This window comes from Ursus arctos, unplaced genomic scaffold, assembly GCF_023065955.2.
Source record: "Ursus arctos isolate Adak ecotype North America unplaced genomic scaffold, UrsArc2.0 scaffold_14, whole genome shotgun sequence".
Classification (NCBI taxonomy): Eukaryota; Metazoa; Chordata; class Mammalia; order Carnivora; family Ursidae; genus Ursus; species Ursus arctos.
The window spans coordinates 68,361,026-68,375,415 of record NW_026622808.1 but is presented as its reverse complement, the minus strand read 5'-3'; the positions used below and the strand labels follow the sequence as shown (position 1 = coordinate 68,375,415).

At 59.4% G+C, this 14,390-nt stretch overlaps 1 protein-coding gene across 1 annotated transcript in view; it reads right to left on the bottom strand.

Annotated features, from left to right (window-relative positions):
• The window catches only part of IQSEC1 (IQ motif and Sec7 domain ArfGEF 1), a 376,503-nt gene extending 362,494 nt beyond the window's left edge, over nucleotides 1-14,009 (bottom strand). The window contains 1 exon segment of the mRNA XM_057311963.1: nucleotides 13,738-14,009. Within this exon segment, the coding sequence (XP_057167946.1) occupies nucleotides 13,738-14,009 (272 nt within the window).
• Nucleotides 14,010-14,390: the final 381 nt, after the last annotated feature.

The following is a 14,390-nucleotide window of genomic DNA, read 5'->3' as shown; positions in this document are numbered from 1 at the left end:
GGGCCTCAGGACTCCCAGACACAGAGCAGAATGGAAAGAGCACCACTTTGGGAGTCACAGCTCACGTTGGGCCCTGCCACTTACCAGCTGTGCAACCCCAAGCAAGATGCTTCACTTCTCTGAGCTCAGTTTCTTCATCTCTCAAGTGGAGCTGTGCAGATAAAAAGGGCATCAGCTGGGGGCGCCTGGGTGGCTCAGTCGGTTAAGCGTCTGACTCTTGATTTCAGCTCAAGTCATGATCTCAGAGTCGTGAGATCGAGCCCTGCATTGGGCTCTGTGCTCAGAGGGGAGTCTGTTTGGGATTCTCTCTCCCTCTCCTTTTGCCCTTCCCCCCTATTCTCTCTCTCTAAGAAAAGGGGGGGAAGGGATCAGCTAGCACACAGCAGGTGCTCAATAAATGCTTACTTCACCAGTCTCATGGTGGAGATCTCCAGTGCCAGAAAAGGAGCTGCCTCGAGGAGAAAAGCGGTAGAAACTCCGCCACTAGACATTTTAATGAGCTCGAACATACATCCACACAGTAAATGGAGGCACAGCTACACTGATAACACACGTATCCCCAAGAGTCCACCAAAATGACACTGAGGGATGAAACTAAACAATCAGGGGAAATAGAAGTCCCACCACTTTCTTCCTGTACCTCAGAGGATTGCAGTTTTTGCCCCAGGGGTGGGCACACTCCATTCTGGAGACCCCAGACTCGTCCATATGACAATCATGGATTTATCTACAATATCTGATTTTAAATGTAAGCAGTTTGCTGGGAGGGCACCCAAAGGTGAGCGGGACCTGGCTACTGTTTGCCCAGAGGGAGGAGAGACAGGAACCCCAGTGTGACATGGTCGTGGGAAGTCAGCCGGGAGGCTCCTGGAGGACCCAGGCCTGCAAGAAGAAACATAAAGAGAGGGCTGATTCCAAAGTGTATAAAATCATGAAAGTTCTGAGAGGGGAGCCGGTCCTTAAAGGACATGTGGCGTTTCTGGAGGCAGGCATGAAGGTGCGGGAAGGGCATGCCAGGCAGAGGGAACAGCATGGGCAAAGGCACCAAGGTGTGACAAGAACACACGTCTGCCGCGGGTGGCAGTGCAGATCCGCGCGGCCGCCTGGCCGCCCCACCCAGGGCGTTTTCTGAGCCGGAGAAACCTGTATGTGGTGAGAGGACCAGGCCCGGAAGGAATGGGAAGGAGAGGGAGTGGGTGCCCACCTCCTGAGTGCTCCCCAAGCGGCAGCTCAGGGCTCAGCGCACTTGGGGAGCATTGTCTCCCCAGAGCTGGGCCAGGCCCATGCGTGACGGCCCTGCCCGGGGCGTCCCCTGAGGTCCCTGGCAGGACGGGAGCGCATCTGTGGGAAGCCCCCTCTGCCCCCACGGATGACAGGCTCCCCTTGCAGGAGTGCCACGCTCCCGATGCCCGCAATGCCGGGAGAGCGTTGGGAATGAGAACGGCGCGCTCTTAATGACTGCAGTTACCCAAAACGCATTAGCGGCGATGATTTCTTCCAGACCCCCTTTCTCCTCCCTGGATGTTTTGGCTGCTTCGCCATATGGCAGGAGTTAAAAATACAGCTCAGAGTGCGGGGGGTGCTGGCAAGAGTGGGCAAGCATTCCCTGAGGAACTGCGTGGGGGACTGGGGCCTGCTCGGGTCCCCTGCCCCCGTCTCTGACCGGGCGGCAGAGCTGGGGAAGTCCTAGGCTCCTCGGAGCTGGTCTCCGACTGAACTGTACGATGAGAAGGCCCTCGGGACGCACGGCCACTGCTAAGTTACCCGACACAGACAGGTCGCCACGACGGGGCGGGACAGGCTGCACACTCCCCGCAGAGAGAAGCACAGCGCGGGCCCCGCCTACGGGCAAGCTACGAGGCAAACTTGTGCCAGCCTCAGGGTGGGGCAGGGACAACGTGCCCTGAGCAAACCAGAGGCGGCAGATTAAGGACAGCGGCAGACCCCTGCTCTTCCTCCCACTGAGACCAGCAGGAGCTGGCGGAAGTGGCCTTCCAGGACTCCCAGGGGCGAGTCCCACAGAGCCTCTCGACTCCCACCAGACCTTCCGGAACCCTGGCGCTGGGACCCCTGGGCCTCTGGGGGAGAAGCCTGACTCCCCGAGCCCGCCATGTGGGAGAAGCCACATGGGGACACTCTCATCAGCAGCTCCAGCGGCCCCGGGCTTCCAGACTTGTCCACAGGGTCCCAGATAGGTATGTGAATCGTGCCGGACCCTCCGGACCAGCTCATCTGGGACGTGAATACCACCGCATAACTTCCACCGACAAAGAGAACAGAAGACACAACCGGTAAAGCCCAGCCCGAGCGCTGACCTGCGGGGTCCCAGGAGAGTCGTTCCACGGCCACAGAGGACCAGAGCTTGTAGACTGACTGGTAGATAAGTGAGTCCTTCTGTCCGTCTGTTCTCTTCCCTCCCTCCCTCCCTCCCTCCCTCCCTCCTCTCTCTCCTTCCTTCCTTCCTTCCTTCCTTCCTTCCTTCCTTCCTTCCACACATTCATTAAAACCCACCCCGAGGCAGGGCCCCTTCTAGGCACCCCAGAGACAAAGAATTCATTGTCCTGTCCCCATGGGCGCTTCTGGGCTGGATCCTCAGTGCCCACACGGTTTGTCCGGGTCCAACCCGTGTCCCCATCTCCCTGTTTGGCAGCCTCCTCCCCTGGGGCCTGTCACTTCTAGGCTCCACGACCAACGTACTCTTGTCTGGTTCCTGCCCCTGCCGTCATTCTCTCTGGGCGAGGAGAGGACGTGTGGGATGTTCTGCCTCTCAGATGGGTCTTAGTATGCTCGAAACAGTCACCTGCATACTAAAACAAGGGTATTTAAGTGCTGCATCGGGAAAGAGCTCTTCAACACAGAGGAAGGAAGAAAAAAGATATAAAACGTATTCAAAGTAAATAACGAAGTTGCAGATGGAAACCCTACCTTAGTAATGATTATATTGAGTCTAAGTAAATTAAACACTCCAGTCAAAAGGGGGACACTGGCAGAATGGACTAAAACACATGATCCAACTATGTGCTAAGAGACCTGCTTTACATTCAAAGACACAAAGAGGTTGAAATAAAAAGGTGGAAAAAGGGATACCCTGAGACCAGGAATCCAAAGAGAGCTGGAGTGGCTACAGATACCAAACAGAGACTTGAAGATGAAAACTGCCCCTGTGGACAAAGAAAGACGTTTTAAAGGACAAAAGGGTCGGTCCCTCGGGAAGCCACAATACTTCTCAACATGCGTGCTCCAAGCAACGGGACCCCAAGAAGGCAAACAAGGAGACAGAGGACCTGAACGCTGGAAACCAACCAGACCCGACAGACAGGCCCAGAACACCTCCCAGCAGCCAGTGAGTATCCCTCTCAAGAGTACCTGGAATATTCTCCGGGACAGATCATATCTCAGCCCTTTAACTGAGTCTGAATTCGGGGCACTTGGATGGCTCGGTCGGTTGTGCGTCCAACTCTTGATTTTGTCTCAGGTCATGATCTCAGGTTGTGATATGGAGCCCCAGGTCAGGCTCCACGCTCAGCACAGGGCCTGCCTGGGATTGCCTCTGTCTTTCTCCCTCTGTGCACACCTGCTTGCGCACATGCTCTCTCTCTCAAAAACAAAACAAAACAAAAAAACTAGTCTTGATTCATTGAAAAGGACTGTAATCATACAAAGGATATTCTCCAAACCCAGTGGGCTGAAATTTAAAAAGTCCCCTAAACACAGCTAGATGGCAGCGCTTAGGGGAACGTGCTTGAGTCATCCTTGTTCAAACCACCACTCACCCCAGCACCCTCGCCTCTCTGTGCCTCCGTTTCCCCGCCTGTACAATGGGGACAAGAGTGGTACTTCGAGCTGTAGCAAGCGTTTGTCAGAAACCACTCATAATTATTACGTGTTACCGACGGAGGGTGGTAACGATAATCCCTCACGTTCCGTCTCTGGGTGAGGAGGCATTCACTCACACAACGGGTTAAAACTTTCAGAACGCCTCCACTCCCGCCGTTTACCTCGGTCCTCGCGGCAGCCCCGCAGGATCATCTGGTAACAGGTGATTACCACGGAAAGCTGGCAGTGGCGAGGCCCCAGTACCGTGGCTTCTGCGGAGCCCTTCGCCCAGGGCCTGGGCTCACAATAGGTGCCAGGGAGGGAGCACGTTGGCCCATGAGTGGGCCTCGAGTGGGGGTGGTCGGTTCCCTGCACACCCCTCGTGGGTGGAGGATTTTACACACCTCCAGGTTTAGAGGTGCTGAGCTGGGTGAAAGCAGAGCCTTGAAGAAGTCTAGACAGAGATGGGAGCCTGTAATGGGCTGGGGGGGGGCAGAACATTCTAGATGGCTCTGCCTTTTCGTGGGGAGTCCTCCACCCTATTGAAACAATGTAAGTCTCCCCCCTTGAACTGGAGGTTAAAGGGATGATGACAGCACGTCTTACAAAGACCCTGGAGTCATGATCAGCTATGTGACATATGTACAAATCAGACCACAGAGAGAGAAATGCCAAGACCCAGTCACTGGATTCTAAATCCCGCGACTTTCCTCTAACGTCAGGTTTCTTCGCCACCTAGGAAAGAGGGAACAACAGCGACAAAAATTGGCGAAGATGAGAGATATTCTGCTCTACCTGTATTACAGATTTAATCCTCCCAGCCTCTCTCTGAGGGAGGTGACGTTTTATAACCCCATTTTATAGGTGAAAACACTGAGGCACAGAGAGGCTAAGTAACTGGCCGGAGGCCATACAGCCAGACCGCAGTGGAAGGAGTGTCCTGGCTATGTATGAGGATGTACTATGTGCGTACCCTGACCAGGAGCTGTCTAGAACCCCCAGCCACCCTGGGGGAGCTGAGCGACCTTGCTTGGGCTGCTTCTCCGGTGGGGTGAGTGAGGGGGGAGAGCTGGAGGAAAGGTCCAGGGACATCGGCTGGCCCCCACTCACTTACGAGTCCAAGAACACTGCAGGCAACAAAGACCTACATGCCCTCCGCCATCGGGAGCCTTTCCTTCCGTTTAAGCAACAGAGGCTCTCTCCTTCCCATCTGGACAGGTAGTTGTTGGGGGAGGGGACAGGATGGGACCATGTTCCTTTTCTCCACAACCCCTGTGCTTCGGCTCAGCTCCACCCGCACCCTGGGCCAAGCTCCCAGCTCCCCATACCCCAAGTCCCGACGCACCTCTCACAACCTCCTATTCACTGGCCCCCACCTCCCCCAGGAACAGGGGTCCTGTCCACACCTGGGTGCAGTCCCGGCCTTCCTCTGCACAGCAACCCCAGGGACACCTATCTCCCAAAGTCCCTCTGTGCCTCTCCAGCTCTGCTCGCCCTGCCCACGCCCCACTGCGCATCGCCCACCCCTCCTCTCCCTTGCTGTCCTGCCCCCTTGCTCACTCTGCTCCAGACACACCTGACTCCTCACTGCACCTTGACCACACCAGGCGTGCTCCCCTCTCACGGCAAACTTCCAAAGGGAGATCTGGTTGACCCCCTGGATCCACTGTCCTCTGTTAGAGAAAATGAAGCTGGGGCTCGCAGAGGTGCATTTCACATGTTAAGGGGGAGGAAGAAGAGCTCAGTCTCCAGGCCATAGCCCCATCAGAGTCTTATCTTTGATAAGGCTGACCACACGGGCCATGGCCCATTCATGTTCAATTTCAGGCTGTCCAGAGACCCCTGCCACCTATCTCCAAATAATCTGCACTCTGTACTAGAGGACATCCCTGCAAGGGTCCCTAGCAGCTGCCCCAGTCCCACTGGATACAGGCTGGAGACTTTTCCTTTGAGCACTGAGACCATCCAGGAAGACAGTGGGGTTTCACCCAGCACCTCATTGAGGCCTGTCTCTTCAGACACTTCACAGGCAGGTTGCAAATGACCCACCGTAAGCAGCTCCTCCAGACCTGCCAATCCAGGACACCCTCCTCGGATGCCCTGGTCCCTGTGGTTTGGATAAGGAGGGCCAGGCCCAGGTGCCCCGATTCTCTGTGAGGTCTGACGCTCTTCAGGCAAGGACCTACACAGAGCAAACAAGCCATACAAATCAACAAGGGATTCAGGGAGTGGGGAGGGGGGGTGGCAGAGCCAGAAGAGGGGCACAGATGCCGACCTCCCATAGGACCAAGTGTCCCGGCGAGTTCTGATGAATGAACACATGGAGAAAGGCCCAAGGTGGCTTTCGTGAGCAGCTTTCTAGCAGACGGGCAAATGCCCACAGGTTTGGAGTGGGGAAGTGGCACCGACCTAAAACAGAACACCTGGCACTGGCTGGGTGGCGCCTGACAGCTTCGAGAGTCCCTTCCCCTGCACGTGAGCACCCATTGCCCACGACCATCCCACCAGCAGCCGGCTTCCACCCTCTTCCTGCCAAAAAGGAATCTGGGCTCCTGGTGGTGAAGTCACTCCTCCAAGGTGACCACAACAGTGCGAGGCCAATTCTAACACCCAAAGGGGAAAAGCCAGAACTGTCCCTGGGTAGGCGACGGTGCTGGAGTTCATTCTGGGTTGTCTGGGGGAGCTGACCATACAGATCTGGAAACGGCTCCAGGTTTCGCGAACCATATACATGAAGCAGCAAACAGCTTTGAAGTTACGCAGCGTGACGGTGAACTGCACGGGCTCTCGAGGCAGGCAGCCCTGCGTGCCAATCGCACCTCTGACACTGGGTGACCGCGGGCAACCTGCTTCACCTCTCGGGAGCCTCAGCTTTCCTATCTGCAAAATGGGGTGAAAACGGCTCACAGCTGTCACAGGGTGAGCCTGCCAACGGAGACGCCAAGGAGGACGTGTCAGCACACGGCACCTGGAATGGGCTTGGTTATCACTGTGCTTTGACTATAATTGGAGCATTCTAAGTTTAGGTGCAAAAAACCCCAGGATTTCTGTCCTACTCCTCTCTGCATCTTGCCTCCTCCAAGAAGCAAAGCCAAGCATTTCACACTCAGGGCTCACATACAGCACAGCTCGGGAGCGGTGAGCCAGTCTTGTTCATCACTCCGCCCCTTCCCCCCCCTCCAACCTGGCTGAAATCTAGGTACTAAGCAAGTGCCCCGGGCTGGTCCCTGTCTGTCTGGACCTCACCTGGCCCAACTGTCCCCACTCACAGGCCTGGTGTGGCCACTGACAACACCTCCCACAACCACCCCCCAAACCTGCCAGGCATCTCTCACCTCCCCTTTCTCATGTGCTATTTCCCTGCCTTGATACCATCCTCTGCCTCCTCTTTCTAGCTCAAATGTCACCTCCTCCAGGAAGGCCCTGTTGATACCCGAGGGTGGCCATCTGCTTCCTGCTCTGGGGCTGCACATCACTTGACCCCACTTCCTAACCTGGCCCAATATCTCTGCAACCTTCCTTATAGGTCTCTGTCCCTGTCAGGGGTGGAATGGGAGCTGCCCAGATCAAGGACAAGAATCAGGCTGAGCTGCCCAAGTGTTCAATAGTTAGTGAATAAAAGGACATGCACATAGCACAGCGTACGTGCAGTGCTCAGCCTGGTTCCTGGTATACAACAGGTGCTCCATAAATGTTAGCTCCCCACCAACATGGCTCCAAATACCCTCTAGGATGGACAGGCAGGAAATACAGCAAATAGTGCAAAACTTCCATTGCAGATCCAGAGAGGATGTTCTGCCTTGTACAGTTCTCTCCATTTCTCTGAATATTTGGAAATTTTCATAATAAAAATGAGGGGAAATAAGCCTCAAAAGCATTCTCAATACCCTAGCTGTTCCTGCCCCTGGAGCTCCCATGCACCGCGCTCTCTAATGCCGAGCACTTTCTGCAATGCCGGACTCTCATCTTCCTGTTTAGAAGCAGCCCTCCCCATTTTCCACGGCAGGGGTTGGGGGCAGACTGGCCTCGGGAGGCCAAGGGCAGGGCGATGGTTTGCCTTACTTGGAAAGCCCACGCTGCCGGGAGGTGGCCGAGGCAGGACGGGGATCGTGTGCTCCCGCTGCCAGGGCAGGGCTGGACTCCAGGTGTTGGTCACCGGGTGGCCTGGAGGGTCCCCAGAGCAAGGCCGGGGCGGCTGGGGTGGGGGGAGCATTTGAAACACTCAAGACCGTAGCTCTTCACCTATTACCACAGAAGCACTTCGTGTTTCTAAGAACTGGTCTGGTGTATCCTGCCGGAAACACAGGCCCTGCGGAGGGGCAGGGTTCAAAGTCCGAAGGCCGCTTGGTGAGGTCGCCCGCCGGCGCAGCCTGGCTCCCAGCTGGGGCCATTTCAGCCGCAGCCTGGCCTGGGTCTGCGCTGGGTGCGGGGTGGCGGACTCGAGGCCCACGGGACTTCCAGGCTACGAGTGGGACCCCAGACGGCCTCCCAGCCGCATCTGCCACTTCTCTGCCCCCCTGTCAGCGAGGTCAGTGCAGCTCCCCCAGCCCAGCCCTTGCTGCCCAGCCGGCCTGCCCGTGTTTGTGCCTTCTGCGGCTCTGTGGCAATTCCTCAGCTGACGCTTACCCTGCCAAGCTCAGAACGGCCCTTCCCAAGTTCGGCAAGGCGGTGCTCTTGCCCACAGAAGCAGAGCAAAGAACAAAAACCAGCATCAGCTGTCTAGACGCTGTCGTAGATGAAAGAGCTGACAAGTAGCCACCCAGCCGACAAATAAGGCTGATGCCCCCAAACCCCCGATGTCGCACCCCCCCTTCACCCCGGCCGGGCCCCAAGATCTGTGCAGCCTCCGGGAGGCCGGAACGCAGCGTGGAGGCGGACGCGGACGTGGGAACGGGAGCAGGTCCTGGCTTCCTCTCACACACAGTGCTGCTCCCTGTTTTTCTCGAGCCGAGCCAGATAAAGAAGCTTTTCCCGATTTATTTTCCAGGTTGTAAAATAATCATTTGCTTAGCTTGTCAGACGGCTGGGAGAGAACTTCAGAGAAACACACTCTCCTCAGCTCTCTGCGGATTCTACCATCTGCTGGGAACACAGGAGCGGCTCGCCCTGGGCCCTCGGAGTCGCAAACATTTTGTCCGAGCAGGACCGCCTCCCGGAGCACGCTGCAGCTCGTTCTGGCCCAGCGACACCCTCGCCGGCACTGGATACTCCGCTTTATCTCGGCTGGGAGAACAAGGACGTTATTTCCTGAAACTGTGAACACAGCATCTCCCTCTGCCACCTTCGCCGCCACCCTCTCGCATCAGGAAAAGCCCTCAAGGCCTCTCCTGGCCTGCACGTGGTCCCCACTCTAACTACGAGGGGGACAGGAGGCAGAGACACAAAGCTCTCTGGTCGGCAGAGCCTGGACCACGGGTTGAGGACTTCCGGCGACTCTGAGGAACAGAACACTTTCGGAGGTGTCTTGCCAGGACCCCCCCAAGTACAGCTTACATCATGACTTCTTGCCTGCCGCCCCCTCTGCACGGGTCACCCGTAAGCTCCCCTCCGGCCTGCCTGCGCCGTCATCACGGTTAATGTCACCGCACACCTGGGGAGAGCGCTCGGTTGGTAAGTCAACAGAGACTGAATGCCACTGGAAACCTCCCCCAGAGTGAGTCACCGACTCAGAGCTTCAGAAAAACGTCCTCTCGGAGTGATGTGACAGCGCTTGAGGGCTGGAGGGGACGAGAACGCGAGGGAGGCTGCTCCACAGGGCCCTCTCTCCAACCTCGGGGGGGGGCCGGGGCTTACTTCTGCCGGAACACTCTGGAAGATGAGAGGCTGGAAGGGGTCAACTCGTTCAAACCTTGCCCCTCTCACCGCCACCCCTGGGGATGCTGAAGACCCAGACTGGGTGACGGGATCCCACATGGCAGGACAAAAGCCAGGCGCTGGAGGCTGGGGGTCACGCAGGATCCCGGGGGTCATCTGATCGTTCTGCAGCAGGGACGGTGGGTGGTGGTGGGCGAGGGCCGGACCACCTGAGTCCCAATCCTGGCTCCACTACTAAGGGATAGGAAAGCCTGAGCAAGTCACATGACCTCTCTGAGCTTCAGTCTACACATCCATAAAACGGGAGCAGCGACTGTTTCCGCATCGTAGGAGGGACGTGGCCATGCAGTGAACCAGTAAACGCAAAGCCCCACAGCAGTGCGGGCCACACCGGAGGCGCTCCGGGGCTCTGGCCATAGCGTACTCAGCCCTGCTACGCGGAGACCGGGTTCTGTAGGTTCACCAACACCGGTGTCCTGCTCAAGTTCTAGTTCACTGTCGGAAGGACAACACAGCCGTTCTCAGCAGTCCCGCTTGCCTGCATCCCCTCCACAGATATCCATTGAGCATCTATTACGTGCCCGAACCTCGAGTGGGAGGGGGTGGTTCCGGAAACATCATTAGAATGTAGCCAACTACACGCTGGATATGAATTCTGATGTCAGACAAAATCAACTAAATAATCCCACATAACCAAAGGCACTCTCTTTCTTCCCTGTTATCATCCCGTTGTCCCAATAGCTGAGAAACTCACGATGCTATCTTTCAGCAGAGGACTTCTGAGAAAAAGCTGAAAAGTTTTGGACTGGAAAGTTTCTACCATGCCTGGGTGAGGTGGTACAAGATGACTATTGTCCCAGGATAAGCCTTTGTCCCTGATCTTTCACCTGCATCTATCTGTCCCCCAGCAAGAGGGGGGACACTGCACCTTCTGGATATGCAGGGGCAGCCTGTCCACGTGGTGGCAGGGGGCAAGGGGCTCCTGACTCGAGCTAGAGTGGCCGGTGGCTGCTTAAGAAAGGTTAGCCAGGCCTGCCTTAGCCTGACACGCTCAACGCACCCTTGCCTGCAAGGACCCCTGTCTGCGGGCAGGAGAGCCCGGGCACTGACACTGGCAGTGTCCCTGCTGGGAGGGGGCACCGGCACTGGGAGAAAGTGGAGCCGAGTGCCCCAGCAGGAAGTAATCCCCCAGCTGTGGCCTGGCACTGCCTGGCGCCTCAGGAAGCTCGTGCGCAGGGGTTCCTCGCTCAATCACAGGTGGCCAACCCCAACTTCACCCTGAGTTCTGGACAGCCGCTGCCGTGCCGGACCCCGGGAGGTCTCCCCCGGGTTGTCAAGAAGTTAACTCACCTCCTGCTTGTGCATAGTTGGCCCCAAAGAAGGGAGAAACTGATTGACAAAAAAAGGAGCCTGAAATGCATTAAGCACCTACTGTATACCAGTCTCTTCCATGCCCATTATCTTCCCTTAACCATCAGAAAAGGTATGCGAGGCAGCGGTGATCACCCCCATATAATGTGCATTAACAAAAAGCTCTGAGGCTACGTGAGGAAGCGTGACTTGTCCTACGGTCGCTGGCTGGCAAGTGCAGAGCCGGCCGTGGGACCCAAGTCTACCTGTGTCCCTTCCCTCTGCAGAACTATTTACTCTCTTCCTCTTTGCTCTGCTCTCGCCTTTGTCTCTCCGAGTACATCACTAACAGCTCTGCATACAGTAGGCACTTCATAAAAGTCGGCTGCTCTCGAGGAGGTTGGTCATACCATGCTCCTCAGGCATCACTTTGCTACACGGATGGGTGGTGGGCACCGTGAACCCACATGTGGAAAAGGAGCCCTCAGCTCATTCCCCGTACACCCCAAGTATTTGAGAAGGCAAGTATGATACCACCGCCCCCCAACTGTCTCCTGTGAAGAAAGGGGGGCTCCAGCATTCTCCCCCCCGAAAGGCTGGGAAATGGAGTGGATGCTGGAAAATGGGCCCAGCGTGCTCCATCGTGAGGGAGCCCGCTGTTCTGTATGCTGGTACCACACGGTCTCATTTGTCACAGTGCGGTCTGGGCGCCAGCCCCAAGCACATCTCCTGGGAGCTGGTGAGCCTGCCCCAGAGCTGCTGGTCAGAATCTGGATTTTAGCAAGATCCCCAGGTATGAGGTGGGCACAGTCAAGTTGGAGAAGCTCCCCTGACCTGGAACTTAGCTGGTAGCGGTGTGGCCACCATTCCTCTCAAAGGGGATGCCATCACAGGCTCTGGCTGTGTCTCAGCAAAGGAAGCCAGTGTGACAGAGCTGGGGACTTGTGAAAGTCCCGGCTCCCCCCCACTCCGAGGCCACCGCCCAGATGCGACCCCGGGGATTCCCCACAGCAAGCGGGACTCACTGTCTGTCCGAATCCTCCCGTCCCACACTTGGTCACCAGAGGTGACTTTGAAGAGAAGAAAGGAATGCACTCCCCAGGACGGCGCCGGGAGGCATCTGCCAGCAGCGTGTGTCACTGTTGCCTAGGAAAGTGGAACGTGCATCCCTGCCCCTGTGGGTCGCCTCCCTCAGCTGCTGAGGACGTCACCGGGGCAGCCCCCAGCTTTTCTTCCAGGCCCTGTGTGGGGGATAAGAGCTCAGTCCCCTGCAAGTAGCACTGGGCGACCCACAACCGCTGTGGGAGGGACGGAGTGACAGCAGAGAGCCAGGGGCGGGGCACCGGGAGGTGGCAGCAGGGTCTCTGCTTTCTCTCAGCGACACCAGCTAGGAGCTATCCACATGCCTCCCTCCTCCCTCCCGGGGTAAACAGAAAGCAGGAGTTTGCCACCGGCCCTGCCACCACAGAGCTGTAAGGCTGACCCACGCCCTGACCTCACCCTCAGGGCCCTCCTTCTTCAGAGCCCACCAGAGGCCAGAAGCACTGCCCAGAACCGGTGCCTGACACACAGGGGCAGGCAGGCATCCTCTGTCCCATGGTCACATCCTGGCACAGCCCCACAAGGTGGGGGAGACACCAGGTCTCAGGTGACTGTACCTGGAGGCGAATCAGGAGCCCCTCCCCTTCGCAACCCCCCCCCCCTTGCAGAATTTTGGAGTCAGGATCAACTCCTCCCCCATCATCCCTGCCTACCCCCCCACCCCCCCCCACCCCCCCACCCCGCCCCGGCCTCAGCCTCGCAGGAAACCTTCAGGAAGCTGCTGACTGCCAGCCCCCCATCCCTCGCTCCTAACACAGTGTTTTTCTCCTCTGCCCGGGGTCCAAACCATGGAGTGTGGCCAGGTGGTCCCGAAGACAGAAGGACAGCGAGGTAGACAGGCTCAGAGCACCCAGGAACCCAACCGACCCCGGAGTCCCCTTAAGCCCCCCGTGCCTCCTGCTTCGCCCCAGATGGGCGCCCGGACTTCGGCGGAGAGGAGCCCCGCACCCGACTTAGGCACCGCTGGGAGGCGAACGCACTGCCTCTCGAGAGCTACGAGCTCGCCCGGGACGCTGGGGGCCCGCGCGGCCAGGCAATCCCGCCCCCATCCTGTCCCCCGCTTAATCCTTGGTCCGAAATAGCCAGGGTAATCCCAGGGTGAGGCGGGCGGGCTATTAACCCCCCAGCCGCGAAGGAAGAGACGGAGGCGTCCAGAGGGAGGAGAGCTCTGCGCATCCCGGGCTAGAGGGAGCACGGGGTCCTTCCCGGAGGGACGGCGACCGCGAGTGACCCAGGCCCGCTCGAGGGCGGGATCTGCGCCTCCCGCGTCCCCTTCCCACTGGGTCTCGGGCTCTCCGGATCAGGAGTTCTGGCCCCGCTCTCCAGAGCCCCAGGTCTGCGCGCGGACAGCACCCCGTGGCGAGGCCGATCCCGCAACCGAGCCCCGGGGGTTGCTGGAGGCCGAGTCCGGAGCCGTCCGTCCGCGGAGCCCGGCCGGTGGGAGCGCTGGGTAGCGCCCCGGAGCCCGTTTCCGGGGGGAGCCCAATTCCCCCGCCCGAGGTCCGGCTCCAGGTCGGGGGTCCCCAGGTGCGACCTCCGGCCGGCCGGGCACCCTCCCCGCCTCCGCCCGCCTCCCCACCCGGCCCCGAGGGGAGCGGGCCCCCCCAAGAAGTTCGCGCACCCCCGCCACGCCCGCCACCCCCGGTCCCTGCTTACTTGTCGCGGCGGCCGCCGAGCTCCGGGATGACGCCGAGCGGCTGCGGGCCGGGGCCGGGGCCGGGGTCGGGGCGGCGGGCGCACGCGGCCAGGTGTCGCCGGTGCCGCTCCAGCAGGCCGGCGTTCTCGCGGCTCAGCCGCGCCACTTGGCGCTCCAGCTCCTCGATGCGCCGCCGCCGGCGCGCCAGCAGCTCCTGCTGCGCCGCGACGATCCGGGTCAGCTCCTGCAGGTACTCGGCCGCCTTGCCGGGGGGCTCGGCGGCGCTGGCCATGGCCCCCGCGCGGCGGCCGGCAGCGCCTCAGGCGAGCGGGCGGCGGGGCGGCGGCGGCGGCGGCCGCGGCGGCGGCGGGGCGGCCATGGCTGCGCGGCGGGGACGGCGGCTCGGCGCGGCGCGGCGCGGGGCTCGGCCCGGGGGGCGCGGCGGCGCGGGGCTGGCGCGGCCCCGCCTCGGCTCCCGCCTCCGCCGGCGCCCGCCCCCGGCGCTTCCGCGCCTCGCGCTCCCCGCGCCGCCGCGCTCCGCCGCCCGCTGCCCCACGGACGCGCCGGGGCGAGCAGGGCGCGGAGCTGCGGCCGCCGCGGGCAGGCGAGGAGTTTTGCAAAGTGCCGGCTGCGACGCGAGGGGGAGCGGGAGCCCGAGCGGCCCGCGCGGGAG